Source organism: Mastigoproctus giganteus, chromosome 4, assembly GCF_048544385.1.
Source record: "Mastigoproctus giganteus isolate SK-2022 chromosome 4, ASM4854438v1, whole genome shotgun sequence".
Lineage (NCBI taxonomy): Eukaryota > Metazoa > Arthropoda > Arachnida > Uropygi > Thelyphonidae > Mastigoproctus > Mastigoproctus giganteus.
In genome coordinates this window covers 154,613,717-154,631,208 of record NC_143578.1, presented here as the reverse complement: position 1 = coordinate 154,631,208, position 17,492 = coordinate 154,613,717, and the positions used below count along the sequence as shown (strand labels likewise).

At 38.4% G+C, this 17,492-nt stretch overlaps 1 protein-coding gene across 2 annotated transcripts in view; it reads left to right on the top strand.

Annotated features, from left to right (window-relative positions):
* Window positions 1-17,492, top strand: part of LOC150087127 (disco-interacting protein 2-like) — a 1,128,863-nt gene that overhangs the window by 1,064,937 nt on the left and 46,434 nt on the right. For both annotated transcript variants that reach the window (XM_090372979.1, XM_090372978.1), the window contains exons 37-38: window positions 2,962-3,156; window positions 11,887-12,061. In XM_090372979.1, coding sequence (XP_090229105.1) covers window positions 2,962-3,156; window positions 11,887-12,061 — 370 coding nt within the window. The remainder of the gene's footprint in view (window positions 1-2,961; window positions 3,157-11,886; window positions 12,062-17,492) is intronic.

Sequence of the window (17,492 nt, the reverse complement as noted above, 5' to 3'; positions counted from 1 at the left end):
TGCAAAAAATAATTTTGATATCATATACTTGTATTTCAGGAAAGATTTTGATACTGTTGCACATGGAAGACTACTGCACAAATTGGAGTAGTATGACATTAAGGGCAAGCTGCTACAATGGATAAAAGGATGGTTGAGCAGGTGAAGACAGAGAATGGTAATCAATGGACACAGCTCTTCGTGGACTAATGTTAGTTAGATAGTAGTGGCATTCCCCAGGGTTCAGTGTTGGGCCCATTGTGGTTTGTTTTTTTTTTTTAGGAGCATTAGCAAATAAGGCCATATTGCTCCGGGATACGCGGTAGTCATTCCCTGACCTTTCCGCATCCTCCGTATTTGGTGGTGACAGGCTCGAACCCCGGTCTAATCAAGAAGCATGTGCTATGCACTGCTGCTCCTTCCCACCTGGCTACGGAGGTGCCTTTGTTGTTTTGTATATTTATCAATGATATTGATGAAGGTATATCAAGTTTAATGTCAAAATTTTCAGATGATACAAAGGTTGGCAGGGTTGTTAATAACAGTATGCTGCTGCAACAGGATCTTTAAAAGTTGGCAGATGGGCTGAGAAGTGGCAACTGAAGTTTAACATTGACAAATCCAAAGTACTGCATATGGTTAACAGTAACCCCTGAGAAATGTACCAACTGCGTGGTGTTACACTGGATAGTGGAGAACGAAGGAGATCTGGCAGTGATTGTGCAGTCAGATATAAAATTTTCTGAGCAGTGCAGACAGGCGGCCAGAGTAGGTTATGGGGTTTTGTCAATTGTATACAGGAATTTTGTGAGCAGGGATAAAGAGATGATTATTCCCTTGTATAAGGCAATAGTCAGACCACACCTTGAGTACTGCATACAGGTCTGGAAGACTCATTTTAAGAAGGATGTAGAGTTTCTAGAATGAGTACAGAGAAGGGCAACAAGACGAATGGGTGCTCTTACAAAGAAAAGCTTAAGTTCTGCAAATTGCAACATCTGGAGACTAGTTACCTGCTAGGCGATCTGATTGAGGTATATAAGGCCTTGATTGGATTGATAGGCTCAATGCTAATAGGATTCTTCCTCTTGCTCAGATTATAAACCTGAGGGGACATAAACTGAAATTGAGGAAAGACAGTTGTCGAATAGATGTGCAGAAATTTGCCTTTAGCTAGCGGGAAGTTGTTTCCATCTATCGTGTAAATTGATAGCTTAAATAAATTCAAGTCAGAACTAGACAAACATTTGGAATGAATGGATGGGTGAAATGGGAAGGGTTTTTTTTTTTTTTTTGGCTGATGCTGAAGCTTGCTTTCTTGCATTGTATGCATCTACTAATGCTGATATATTTCAGAGTTTTCCTTGTCACAATTCTTTTGGCCTTCTTTCTAATGCCCTCATATACTTCCCAATTATCTCTTCTCTAGTCTTCTGCTTCTCAACATGGGCAGCTGTACATAGCAAACGAACCTCCCAGTGATGATGCTGGATCTCTAGTTAGCATCACAAGGTCAAGTGCGCACAGGCAAAGTTCCAAGCTACCACCATATGCATCTGGTATATTTGCTGTGTGTTGTAAAGTGTGGAAACTTGGGAAGGCTATCCTGGTGATGGGGGATCCAGCTTCAATACAGAACTCTGGGCCCCTACAATGATTTACCCAGGATCAATCAGCTAATAGGTTTGCTTGTAAGAGTTAATTACCTTAATGGCCAAAAGACAGGATTCTGACTGGAGGCAGTGTGGGTATAGTGTTTGGATAATCATGACTGTTAAATCTTACACAGCCTATGTAATTGCTCGTCCCACATGGACCCTCATTGGGCCTTATAATACCACCCCTCCTGTTATTCATACTTTGCCATGTCAGAATAGAAGCAATGCAAAAATCAGTTCTATCTCTGCATATGGCTATCATTAAATCATTGTCTGTCTATTCCCCATCTCTCCCAAACTAACAGTTTTCCAACCTTCCTAACATTGCCTTCATAGCATCAGCAAATATTCTTGCACCTCTTCTATTCAAGTGTATCCCATCTCTATAAACGCAGTCCTCTGTTAACAGACACTGGCCACACTGAGAAAAATTCTACCCATTGAGCCTTGCATAATCTCTCCAGGGCAAACTGATTGATAAGGCTCTCATCATAGACACCCTCCATTATGCCTTGGCCAAATTCCATCTACTTTCAAATTCAGCTCTGATATGCAGCTTTTTCTCAATGCCACCATGCTTGTTAAGTTCAGAAAGCAATCAGAAATGCATCTTATTAATTGGCTTAGATATACAATCCAAAACATCTACAATGATTAGTAGGTTAGTCTTAATAATGCCTATATTTAATATCATCAGTACCAATATATGCTACAATATCTCCTTTTATGCCCTTAAAAGGCGATAATTGTTCTACCATATCACCAAACATGCCTGTACCGTATTATATAAAATTTTCTCCACTTCCCCTTCCCTGACAATGGAGCCACCTCTTGTGGGACCAGCACATCCCTCTCATGGTGTCTCTCCATGCAGCCAGCTGCATGAAGGTAGGCTCCAAGATTATGGTGGATCAATGAGTCCCCTCCACCCATTTTAATTCCTTCTTGGGCAACAACCCTATTTTAAGGACTCATATTCATTCAACAAAATGCTGAATTCAACTTAATCTCTCTCTCTCTCTCTCTCTCTCTCTCTCTCTCTCTCTCTCTCTCTCAGCATCTCCTGTTGTATTATGCCCAATCACAGCCAAGTCTGTATACACACTGCACAGTACATGCAATAAAGCTGTGATTCACCGGAGAGCCACCTTTGGTACCTAACATTGCAATATTGAAGTGCAGGATTGCATCTGTGATTAGTACTTTATCTACACATTTTCAGTTTGATTAGATATTCAGGTTTTATGTATTTATTGTATTTATTATTTTTTTTACCATGTTTTCTAACTGTATTCATTCTCTTAAGCATATTTTTTCTTTATAGGGAGCATCAAGTCCAGATCCAACAGCAGTTTATGTAGATATGAGAGCTCTTCGTAATGACAGAGTTACACTAGTTGAAAGAGGGGCACCACATAGCCTTTGTTTAATGGAATCTGGTAAACTACTTCCAGGAGTTAAAGTTGTTATAGCTAACTCTGAAACCAGAGGGCAGTGTGCTGACTCACACTTAGGAGAGGTAAATTTCAATGTCCTCTATTCAAGAAAGACATGAATAAAACTTATACTAACAACAAAGTATAGGATTTAACATAAAATAGTCTTTACTTTCTCATTTACTTTTCTCTCACTTACTCATATTGCAAGAGAGGGTAGGTGAAATATCACATCATCATCCATTTTTAATCCACTGCGGGATGAAGGCCTCTCCAGCAACTTTCCAGTTCCTTCTGTTTTGTGCAATGGCCATCCATTTACTACCCAAAAACTCTTGAGGAGCGATGGAATGATGCCAGCAGTGGGGATGATGGATTGCAAATTAGTAACACATACAACATACCCGATATCCACCCTGATAAGGTAGACGTTGAAGAAAATGAAGAATCAGAAAGTCCCAGGGGAAATATCACATATTCTTTACTTTCACACATTTATCTTTAACACTGAGATAAATGTGTGATGTCTTTTGTTTATAAGTTGTTTAATCAAAGAGTTTCCAATGCAACAGAAGAAAAAGAAATGATGTGTTATCTGGTTGAGTAAAGCTGAATTTCTCTTATCTGTACAATGAACAAGTTGTATCAAAAACTACAATTCAGATTATGTAATTCATAAACATTTCATAGAAACCATTTGTGTAATTATAAGTTCTAGTAGACTAAATGTCTCTGAGGGAAAAAAGCAATCAGAAATGCATCTTATTAATTGGCTTAGATATACAATCCAAAACATCTACAATGATTAGTAGGTTAGTCTTAATACAGTCCACAACTTGTAAAATCTTGTCAGAACTTTAGTCATCTTCAGAGACATTTTCTTTGCAGGTGTTATCAATCAAGAAATAAACTATTCAAACACTTCATACACCACGATATACAATATTAATATGTCAGCACCACTTGATGTTCCTTCTCCCCTATTACCACAGTTTCTACCACTATATGCTTGAATGCATTCCAACACGTGTTCTGGCAATTCTGATTCCTTAGTGTTTCCTCTGGCTATGTGTTTGTTTTGTGTGTCTGTGTACAATCAATTTTCTTCTTGTCTTGCCTATGTATACAAAATGTTCTATGTATTAAACTTTTCCACATTTGCACATTTTTGTATATTATATGCCTTCTATTATGCTGTGGTGTCAGATCTTTGAACCAGACCCCATCTTATTAATTTCTCATTATTTCTTGTGTAAACTTTTATAAAGGAAGCTCACAAGATTTTTTTTTTTTTTTTTAATAACATGAAAGGCATAAAAACCTATAGTACTGTTTATAAGTTAGCATTAGTAGAGGCATATGATACAAGAAAGCAAGCTTATATGCAGCATCAGTCAAAAAAAAAAAAAAGTTGACAGCTGAGAAGACAAAATATACTTGTTGACATTGGATTTCAGTTTCTGTAAATCATAATTTTTTGAGAAATACATGAAAGAAAGTTTAAAAGAACAGAAGTGGAAAGTATAAATCAGGAAGAGGAATAGTTAATTTTCTGAGTTTGGAATTGAACAGTGAATGGATATTGTTTTATTGAGGCACATCATCATACTTTTTTTTGAAAGAGGACAGTGGAAGAACAGTGACTCCAAGTGCCAAGAATTTAGTGATCAGCTGATACCAAAGAAATTTAAAAGTAACGTAACTCTTGCAACAAATAAACAGCTTTTTCATTAGTGTTTTCTAGTAAAATCCTTAATTTCTTAAGAAGTTCCTCAAAGTAAAACTAAACTGATGTCCAAAAAGGAAAGACACCTTTCTTTTTTTTTTTCTCTTGTTAACTCTACTAACCCAAATAACATACTAACTTATACAGCTGCTTGGTCACTAAGTGACCCTGCTCATGTCTCCCTGTCTGTGGTAAGGCCAGTAATCTGGAAAGAAAGTATACTTTCGAGGTGAAAATAAGCAACTATGGAATGCTTATACCCAGCTCAGGCTGGTCTCTCTGACTGAGACTTGACAGACAAACAACAAAATGACAATTGCATCCTGGTGCAAAAAGACAACAACGGGCTGAACTCCATAGTCCTACTTTCCTTATCTTTCATTCCTGACAGATCAACCAATCAGCATTCTTTGTTATATAGTATTATAAATAGTTCCTCTGTTATACCTGAAGACTGTAGCTAAAAAATGAAAGAAGCTAAAAGTTGATATTGTTGTACATGTTGGCACTAATGATATTACAAGACTTACTTAACAAGTACAAACAAATGTTGAATAAAAAAGTAGCAAGTTAGAGTTAAATTTGAAAGTGTCTCCAATTCTACCTACAGGGAGAACATGATGAGAGCCTTGTCAATTAATTTCACCTTGGAGAGATTGGGCAAGGCTCATGAAGGTAGAAGTTTTCTCAGTGTGGTCTGTGTTGTTAACAGTAGAGACTGCTTCTACAGGGATCAGATACACTTACATAGAAAGGGTGCAAGAATATTTGCTGATGCTGTTGACAAAGTGTTAGGTGGGCCAGAAAACTGCTAGTTTGGTGGGAGGATACACAGACTAATAGATCAACAATAGCTACATGCAGAAGTGAAAGTGATTCTTGCACTGCTTCAATTGGAACATTCAGCAGTCCAAACCAGGGATTTTAAGGCTTGCTGTAGGTCATCACAGAACAAGGAAATAAATGGGCTGTGTTAAGGTAACTAAGAGTAAGAACAGGTTCAGATATACTTCCATGTACACCAATGTTGGAGCACAGTAAATAAATTTGAGCTGTTCTCCAAGACATCAAATGCAAATTATCAGAGACGTGGTATCACTCAGATATAAGGGTTTCAGAATTTGAATATGGGTGATAACATTCAAGTGTCAACGGAGGTTAGGCAGGCCACATAAAATTACAAGCCTCTGCTAAAGAAAGCCAAGAAAAGCAGCAAAAATGTCTTCCTTTATATTAGCAGTAGATAGGGTTGAATCACATTGGTCCCACAACCTCCTGAATGTGAGAAATGTTTTCTGCATTGCGGAAAAAATAATATCCCAAATTACAACATCCAACAGTTACATGCTGCTTATGTAGAAAACTCTGAAGATTATCAGCATATCTATACTGATGGATCAAATTCGAACACAATCATAGGCACATAAATTTATTTAGACACTGTTTCCCAAGAGTTTGCAATAAAACCTAGTGTGTATACTGCAGAGCTGAGGGCAATTCAAATAGCATTAGAATATACTATGCAACACTTCTTCATGAAAAGTATTATCTTTTGGGATTCTGTAAGTGCAATCCAGTGCTTAGAAACTATAAACCTCACAGATACCTGATTAGTATATCTCAGGAGAAAGAAACTAACAGAGAAGTCATGTTAGACACCTACACATGCAGAGATTTAAAAAAAAAAAAAAAAAAAAAAACAGATCAACTAGCATAAAATCTGGCATGAAGGTCAGTATCACAAAATCAGGTCCCATATCATGATTATAATTCTATCATTAAAAAAAAAAAAAAATCTAGTAATGAAAGATGGCTATATTTCTGGAAAGAAATGGCAAATGCAGTGATGAATTTATGGTTTGTGGGGCTTCTGTGCCAAGCTCTTTTTTGAGGCCCTTTTGAATAAGTAAATATATATTAATATAATATGATATTTTAAAAATAATAAAGTAAGTACTTACCAGATTTTAAAAATTCTCATCTTTATTTGAAATCAAATTTTAAAAAAATTTAAAATTTGCACACAAAGTAATTAAACTTATACACAGTTTATATGTGCTTCTTTCTCCACTTTTTCACATAATCATCCATTATTTCTTCATAATTTAAATCTTGCAATGCAGAACTTTTTATTCCTAAAATTGCTAAACTTGTTAGGTACTCCTGAGATATTGTTGAATGCAAGTAATTTTTGACTCTTTTTAAAATACATGGGCTCAGTTAGGGTAACTAAGATATTGTCTAAAAGTAGAAACAGGTGCATGTATACTAAATGCTAGGAGTATTGTTAATAAATTTAATGAGAAATTGGCAAATGGAGCATTGGTAAAACTCCAGAACTGGGCAGCCATGCACAACATTACCATTTCAGGAGAGAAAACAAAATCCGTACTCCTTAAAGGCAGGCTACAAATCACAAGACCACCTACAATAAAATTAAACTTTACACCCATACGGCTGTACACTGAAGTCAAGCTCCTAGGTATCTTCTTAGATTCGGGGCTTACCTTCCACCACCACCTAAAGTATCTAGTCAACAAAATTCAAAGGTACGGTGCTATGATAAGGCGGGCAGCAGGGCAGACTGGGGGCTGAATCACAAAGCTCTTTACTCTCGTATACCAAGTGGTATACGGGCCAATTGTGTGTTATGGTGTCTCCATCTGGTACCGAAAAGCTATCCTAGCAAGAAATAAATGCAAGCTGGATTCAATCCAGAGGTTCATGCTCCCTTCAATTTGCAGGGCATGCCGCACCGTCAGCACCCATGCTGTGCAGGTATTAACTAGATGTCAGCCACTATACTTAGAAGTGGTTAAAAGAGGGCTTTTTTATCATTTAAGAAAAGGAGTTCCAACCCAACTTAATTTTCAACTGCTTAATTTTAAACTTGACACCACAAACGGCACCAGGCAGGAAAGACAACGGATAACCCAATATCTACAAGAGATATGGCAACATGACTGGGACACTACAACAAAAGGGGCCATCACAAAACGATTCCTTCCATCTATAAGTTCAACTCACCCAGAACCTCCACCCTGGTTTTTGCCTGGCCTCCATGTGACCTTTATCATCACCGGCCATGGATCCTTCCAACAAGAACTGACCACCATAGGAATCGAGAATGATCCACGTTGCCACTGCGGCGAAGAGGAGTCCTGGGGGCACCGCATGTATGAGTGCCCCAACTACAACAACATTAGGCTTAAATTCCTCACCACAATACAGAGGAAACCCTCGCAATCAAGAATTCACTCTGCTACTCGAGGAAGATACCTATAAGGTATCTTCATTAACCACCTATGAGCAGGAAACATTTGCACTTAGGCGAGCTAAGATTGCAGAACTCAGAGCCCAAGAACTAAACCGCACCTGTGTGGGATAACTCTCCATCCCCCCAAAACAACACAGACATGATCATGCTAACCCTAATAGGGTAGGATCTATTGCAGGCACCATCCAAGGTGCGGGATGCTGGAACTCCTCGGAGTGCGGGATTTAAAAGTTATCACAAACCCGAAATGGGTAGGATATACTGCTGGACACTAAGCCTGATATACCATCATCAGTATCATTTATAAATACAGAAAACAACAATGGACCCAATACCGAACCCTGAGGGACTCCACTAATAACATTAGTCCACAAAGAGCAGTGTCCATTGATTACCACTCTGTCTTCTCCCACTCAACCATCCCTTTATCCATAGCAGCAATTTGTCTCCAATGCCACACTGCTTCAATTTGTGCAGCAGTCTTCCATGTGCAACAGTATCAAAGGCTTTTCTAAGATCCAAATATATGATATCAATGTTATTCTTTGCATCCAGTTCCTTTGTGACTACATAATAGTATCCAATCAAATTAGTAATACCGCACATCCAATAACTAGATTTTAATAAGGAAGTTAAGTTAAGATTAATACAAGTAGCTTTCAGGGTAACGAACCCCTTCTTCAGCAAGTGAAAATAAATGCATACAGAATACTACCAAAATGTTAGAGATAGATAAATACTAAATGAGCTGTCCGTGTGCACATGACCGTGAGATTGTGCAAACATTCATTCACTAGATCGGCGCTCATTGTTTTTGCACAGACATGTATGAGAATCCTGCCAGCATTTGTCAAGTTTCAAAACTGTTGATTCTAAGATCAACAGTTTTGAAAGTTCTAAGATCGCTGCAAGGGTACAAGACTACACCCTATCTTAGAATCAACAGTTTTGACACTTGACAGATGCTGGCAGCAGTGCTATACACGTCTGTGCACCAACAATGAATGCCGATCTAGTGAATGAATGTTTGCACAATTTCGCGATCCTGTGCACACTCTCAAATTCATCTGAGCATGCACAGCTCATTTAATATTTATTTTATTCTATCTCTAACGTCTATATTTTTTGGTAGTATTCTGTATGTGTTTATTTTCACTTGCTGAAGAAGGGGTTCGTTACCCTGAAGGCTACTTGTATTAATCTTAACTTAACTTATTTATTAAAATCTAGTTACTGTTTTCCACTGGACATGCGGTATTACTCTCTTTAAAAGAGAGTTGTTATTTTGAAAATAATAAGTGTAAACATTTTCAATTTTTCATTAAAAAATAAACAGCATTTCATAAATCGGTCAAATAAGCAATGAAGCCACAATGCTAAACAAACCTAAAACTCACTGCAACATTAGCACAAGAAGGCAGAATATGTAGTGAAATCTACTATCTATGTATTGCTTATATTATGATCATATTTGTCACAAACACCAAATAGCCAGTTTATTGGGTACATGGAGCTAATAGCAAGTAGCACCTACTTTGGTTCACTACTTTGGTTCACCACAAGGTGTTAAAACATTCCACAGGAAAGTTGGTCCATGCAAATTCCGTCATGTCCCACGGTTACCTAAGATCAGAAGGGGGTAAATCTAAATCTGTGCCTTCTGACGTGGCAAACTATCCTGCTAGCAGAAACCATTACCAGATGGACAACACACTGATCTGTAACAGTATTAAAGTAGGCTGTGGTATTCAGACATTGATACACAGGGTCCTAATGTGTTCTACAAAAACACTTCCCACACCATCATACTTCTACCACCAACTGCTGACACTTTAAAGTGTCCCTTGATTCACCCCGCCATTAGGATAGAACTGGAATCAGGATTCAGAGTGAGCAACCTTTTTCCACTCCTCTATTGTACAGGGTGACCACTATACCTTTAATTAAAAGCTAAGGGTACAATGTGATGGTATAACCCTTTGACAGCAGTCTTTTACTGTGCTCTGCTATCATTTGACCAATTGTGGCCCATCTGTTAGACTGCATGATTCATTTAGAAATTCTCCAACAGAGATTGAAACTCTCACATCGATAAGCTATCTCTGCCTTAGGATTACCAATAGCCAGATGTTTTCTGGTTGTTTAACCATTATCTGATGTACCCACTACAAGGGAATTTCAAAACGTTTTCCCCCTGACCATGTTCTACATGTCCCAGGAGGTTGAGATTTGAAACATATATTATTTCTTCTCTATGTAGTCACAAAGCAACACATTTCTCCCATATTTTGTGGCACTTACTTATGCCATTTTTGTAGAAGGTCTCACTTTGGTCTTGAAACTATACTTCTGTCACAGAAATTACATCTACAGTGCCAAAAAAAATGCTTTCCACACAAAGATTATTGAAGGTGCCAAGTCAGGAGAATAAGGCAGGTGTTGCAAGATGTGGAGTTCTAACTTCACAGCAAGATCATTGGTTGCAACAGCATTGTGGGATGGTCCACTGTAGCGAAGCAACAGCATGCCTTTGCTGAGTATTGTGCATCACTTTTCCTTAATTGCATCAGTAAGTTTCTGTAGTAATGTGCAATGATAGTGGCACCCTTCCCCAGGTAATCTGTGAGAATAATGACTATCTCAAACTCAGAAAACTAACAGCAACACCTTCCCTGAAGGTGGTTGCACCTGCCCTTTTTTGGGAGTTGAAATTGATATTTCCATTGTTCTGAAACCCAATTTGTTTTTGGGTCAAAATGGTGTATCCATGATTCATCCATAGTCACCAATCAGGCAAAAAAAAAGAGGTCAGGAACAATGTTACACATGGCAATCAATTCAACAGAGCAGGCCAGCTTTTTTTTTTTTTTTTTTTCTGAAGTGGTGAGGAATTCATCATGCAAACACCTTACTCACATTCAAATCTTTGTGAATTATGCTCTCCACTGACTCATAGTTTATCCCAGTCTCAGCAACTATGGGTCCATGGAGAGCATGACAGAGTCACTGAGGATAAGCTGGTCAGTTTTCTCCACAAATTCAACAGTATGAGACATGATTGGCCACCCACTTCTTTCCTCATCATGGATGCTCTCCCAGCTACACTTGAACTGTCTCCATCAATGTTTTACAATGAAAAGATATCCCTATACACCATAAACATCTTTTCATGGATAGCCCTTGGCTCTTTACTTTGCAAAAACAGGAATTTGATAATGAATCAATATTCAACTTTATCCATGAACACTGTCACACAGCTCTGTAACAAAAGAAACAGTTAGAGCAATGAAACTTTTGACATATATCACTAAATAAACAAGCAGTACAGTCAATAAAACATAACATTCAGAGAATAAATAGAAGAAAGTCAGGGGGAAAAACTTTTTGATCCTGGTGCCTGCATGTTTGGTTCAAACTTCCATACCTTACACATAGTAACTTGGATCATACTGATGGCCCATTCTTTTTGTGATTTTCTCACTCTCTCACTGCCTGTTATTTTTTTTAGTATAGTACAGACATGCCATATCTCTATAAAGTAGTTGATTCCTTGGATGATAAGGACATACATAATAAATTGGCCATTTGTGACCAGTTTATTATGTATGTATATTATGTATAGGTTAGGCATATTGCTATATATGTTACCTATACAGAACTTTAAAACTACCAATTAAAGGACTGAAACCTGTCAAAAAACCATTCAAAATGTGTAAGAAACAATCTGCAATACATTTTTAAAATTGTTTTGATTATATAAATTTTATTTGCATATTTGAGAAATATACATTATTTGTTTTATTATTCCAGATTTGGGTACAGTGTGCAAACAACGCCAGTGGTTATTTTACAATTTATGGTGATGATTCTTTGCATAATGATCACTTTAATGCAAGATTAATCACAGGAGATACTACCCAGACATATGCACGAACAGGCTATTTGGGATTTCTTAGAAGGACAGAATCTGTTCAAGCTGATGGAGGTAATATTTTTAAACTTTCAGGAAAAAAAAAAAAAATAATAATGTACAGAATTGTCCCAGACATCTTGTGATCCTTAATTTATTTCCTTATTATTATTATTAAAGGGGCATATATGATCATTATCAAATATAATGATTGTAAATATTAACTGTCTTTGCTAAGGATCCGTTACATTATATCTTAAAGATCCATCCCAGCATTTTGTCTGCACAGAATGATATTTCACCATGTCTTTCTTATACGAGAAATTTTATTGAACACTGTCAGATCTAAATCCTTCAACTCTTTTGTTGCCCTCTATCCTTTTTTTGAGATACATTCTTAATAAATGAAGTTATTTAGGTTTGTATCCCAAGCTATATCTTCCCTCTCATTTGAAACATTGCACCCTCAGAACATATTAGCATTAGTAGAGGCATATGATGCAAGAAAGCAAGCTTGTGCAGCATCAGCCAAAAAAAAAAAAAAAAAAAAAAAAAAAATCCACTTCACCCCTCCGTTCGTTCGAAATACCTGTCCAGCTGAGCCTTAAATTTATTTAGGCTATCAACTTCCACAACAAGGGATGGAAGTCTGTTCCACCAACCAATTACACGCTGGCTAAAGGCAAATTTCCGCACATCTATCCTACATCTGTCTTTCCTCAATCTGAATTTATGCCCTTTCAGGTGATTATTCTGAGCAAGAGGAAGAATCCCATTGGCATTGAGTTTGCTCAAACCATTCAAGGCTTTATACACCTGTATCAGATCACCTCGCCGGTGCCTAGTCTCCAGACACTGTAATTTTCAAAACTTAAACCTTTCTTCGTAAGAGCAACCCTTTGTTCCATTCACTAATCTTGTTGCCCTTCTCTGTACTCATTCCAGCAGCTTTACATACTTCTTGAAATGAGTCCTCCAGACCTGTATACAGTACTCAAGGTGTGACCTGACCATTGCCTTATACAAGGGAATAATCACCTCCTTATCCCTGCTAGAAAAATTCCTGTATATCATTGACAAGACACCATGAGCTACTCTTGCAGTCCATCTGCCTGCACAATTACCCCCAGGTCCTTTTCATTTTCAACAACTGTCAGTGTAGTAACACAGAGTTGATATGTTACTCTGGGGTTACTGTTTCCACAATATGTAGTACTTTACATTTGTCAATGTTAAACTTCATTTGCCACCTCTCAGCCCATCTGCTCAACCTTTCCAGATCCTGTTTTGCTTCGGTAAGGGTGAGTACAGTGGTCTCAGACAGTTTTTAAATTCTGTACAGTGGGATCAACTGACAATGTTACCAACAGTAAATTCTAAGTGGGAAGCATTCAAGGAATTAATCGGGAAAAGTTTCATACCTATTAAGAAATATTGTTCAAGGTTTAGGCCAAAATGGTTATCTAATGAACTAATGAGACTTGTAACAGAGAAGAAAAATGCACGGGATGCATATAAATTAACAAGCGACTCAGAAGCCTGTGGCAGATATAAGCTTGTCTGTAATCAGGTCACAAAAGAGATTAGGCAGGCGAAGGCAGATTACGAGAAATCCTTGGCAAAAGATGCTAAGAAAAACAGCAAGGATTTCTTTACTTATATAAACTCTAAAAGAAAGGGGATGAATCTGATTGGTCCAATTGATATCGATGGTTCGACTGTTGATGATCCTGCTCAGATAGCAAACAAACTGAATGAGTATTTTGCATCTACATTCACACATGAGGAGTTATTAAGGTTTGAAAATGGCAGAAAGTTATCAAATTGTAGCAGGGTGCTTAATGATTTTGTAATACCTGAGAGCAAAGTGGAGGAGAAATTGTTGAAGTTAAACATAAGAAAGGCACCTGGGGTGGATGGGATATATCCAGTTATATTAAAGGAGGTGGCAAAGCAACTAAGCAAACTCTTAGCCATAATTATGAGAGCATCCTTGGACTCAGGGGAGGTCCCCATGGACTGGAGATGTGCAAATGTATCCCCAATTCACAAAGGGGGATCAAAGGGTGACAAATAATTACAGACCAGTTAGTTTAACTTCTGTTCTGGGTAAAATAATGGATTCACTGGTTAAATATGCATTGCAGGATCATCTGGACAAGACTGCAGCAATAATTCAGACACAGCATGGGTTTCTTAAGGGAAAGTCTTGTCTGACAAATTTGATAGATTTGATAGGACATTATGATGTGGTTACAAAGGAACTGGATGCAAAAAATAATTTTGATATCATATATTTGGATTTCAGGAAAGCTTTTGACACTGTTGCACATGGAAGACTATAGTACAAACTGGAGCAGAATGGTATTAAGGGTAAGTTGCTACAATGGATAAAAGGATGGTTGAGTGGGAGAAGACAGAGGGTGGTAATTAATGGGTGCTACTCTTCGTGGACTAATGTTATTAGTGGAGTCTCACAGGGTTCGGTGTTGGGTTCTCTGTTGTTTTGTATATTTATCAATGATATTGATGAAGGTATATAAGGCTTAGTGTCGAACTTTGCAGATGATACAAAGGTTGGCAGGGTTGTTAATGACAATAATGGCAGTGTGCTACTCAACAGGATCTAGATAATTTGGGCAGATGTGCTGAGAAGTGGCAACTGAAGTTTAACCTTGACAAATGCAAATGGGTAGAAGTAACCCCAGAGAAACGTACCAACTGTGTGGTACTACACTTAAGGTGGTAAAAAATGAAAAAGACCTGGGAGTAATTGTGCAGCCAGATATGAAGTTTTCTGAGCAATGCAGACAGGCTGCCAGGGCAGGTCATGGGGTTTTGTCAATGATATATAGGAATTTTGCTAGCAGGGAGGTGGTGATTGTCCACTGTATAAGGAAATGGTCAGGCTGCACCTTGAGTACTGCGTACAGGTCTGGAGGCCTCATTTTAGGAAGGATGTAGATTTGCTTGAGCGTGTACAGAGAAGGGCAACAAGATTGGTGAGGGGAATGAAGGGATCCTCTTACCAAGAGAGGCTTAAGTTCTGCAAATTGCAGTGGCTGGAGACTAGACACCTGCGCGGTGATCTGATTGAGGTGTATAAGGTCTTGAATGGGTTGAGCAATCTGAATTCTGATGGGATCCTTCCACTTGTTCAGATTATGAATCTAAGGGGGCATAAATTCAAATTAAGAAAAAATGGATGTAGAATAGATGTGCGGAAATTTGCCTTTAGCCAGCAGGTAGTTAATTGCTGGAACAAACTTCCATCTGTCGTGGAAGTTGATAAGTTAAATAAATTTAAGGAGGAACTGGACAGGCATTTGGAGGGAATGGTGTGATTTTTTTTTTTTTTTTTTTTTTACTGATGCTGCATAAGCTCATACACTTGCTTTCTTGCATCACATGCCACTACTACTATTCCTGGACATTGTTCCAATAAACCAAAGCATCCATGGGGTAATAGGTCATTGTGTTAGATTGTCTCTTCCTATAAAAAGATATCTTGACACCTTTTTCAAGAAAATTCCACTGCTAAAGCCATGGTCCTTGGTTTTGGGAGGTTCAAATCTCTGACCAAATAATTAAATTCTGCCTGAGTGATTAGATGTAGCTTTGCAGTATCAAGAGTTCAAAAAATCTTGATCTATACTCACATTGTGGGTTCTGCATCTTCTGGAGAACAGCAAAAAGCATTGATTTATGACAACCTCTAAGCCAGTCATTTGTATAATGTCCTTGAAAATAATCTACAGGAAATCTTTGGAGATAAAATATTTCATCCTTCTCTGACCTTACATCCAGAATAGAGTTCATAGGCTTTTCTCACAAGTTGTGACAGTGGCTTCCACTGTGATTTTAATACTACTACTCCGCAAATGTAGCAAAAGCTATCAGGCTTATTTCGGCAAGAACACAACATATTTCATTAGCATCGATCCCTGGACTTGACCATCAACCTTGGAATCCCAGTTTTGATCACCCCCACTATTCGTTATGATGGACTACTGGACCAGCCTTCAGTCGGGATGCGACACAGACTCACCAAATGGAGTCCCAATGACGACACCTGAACTAGACCTTACTGAACATGACCCATTCACCATAGCAGCACTCACACTGCTGGATTTCCATCAAGTTGTCGGCTCCAACTGACTGGCCGTGCTAGCTGTACCTATCCTGAACTTGCGGGGTATATCTCTCATTTTTTTTTTTTTTTCTTCTGTTTCCTGCCATCCGTTTTTTTACTCCCCCCCCTATTTTTCTCTTACAGAATAATTTTTTTTTTTTTTTTGTGGGGAGGTGGTTTTCGTTTGCATCCGCCACCCCACTCTTCTCTCTGGTGAGGCACTGGGCATGCCACACTGTCATCAGGGGCTATCTTCCCTATTGGCCCCTTTCTTCTGTTTCCTACCCTCCAGTCTTCTGCCTTCCTCCCTTACTTTTCTCTTGCACGTGTTTTTTTTTTTATACACACACACACACACCCCACAGGTCTAAATCTAAAAACATCAAAATTACTGCCCGACCTATTTGGCCCTAGAACAAGTTATCAGCGAACAACTCTACACTGTTAAATTACAACAGTTGCTCAAGAAACAGTGATCATCTCATTTTCAAATCTGGTTCTAGCCACTGAAATCCCAGGAAAGTAGGTGGCAGGACCCGCCAGAGTACTCTAGCTACAGTGGTACACCCGATCAGCCTCCCCGTGGCATGATGTGGTAACGTCGGGTCCCACTAGGGGCTCGGCGGCTAATAGACTGGAGGAACAAAGGGCACAACACAATATACAGCACATGACCCCCACACACTTCAAATCTCTGGCCCCGATACAATGTACACCCGCGGAGATGGGAGAAATCCCAGGAGCCGTTACACTAACATACCTTATAGTTGAGGTAGTTCCGCTCTTATAAGAACACAATTAAGAAATTGTAGATTTTTATTTCTAATTTAAACACAGTTCACGATTTATGCTAATGCACACACTTGTTTACAAACACTAATTAACTAAAACATTTGTTCACCACTCTCTCTCTGAAACATATACACATTTTTGAAAAGCAAAAATGTTTGCTTGGTGCAGAACCCACTCGTGTGTGGGTGTGTGTGTGTGTGTGTGTATATATCAGTAGAGAAGTTTCACAATATTGCTAGAGGCGCCGCCGTAGCCAGGTGGACAGGAGCAGCAGTGAGTATCACATGCTTCTTGATTAGACTGGGGTTCGAGCCCGTGAGCCACTGCATATCCCCAGAGCAATATGGCCTTAGTTGCTAATGCTCCTAAAAACCAAATAAACAACATTTCTAGAGAACTCCATCAAAAGTTCTAGGACCTTCCAGAAACATCCCAACCTTTCTTCTGCACGTAACAATATCCTAGAATGTTCCTGACCATTCTCGAATGCTCTAGAGATCTCTCGAATGTTCTATAAAAAAATTAAAAATAGATAGAAAAGATGATTAAACCAGCACAGGTCTTTGTTTTCAGTCATTAACT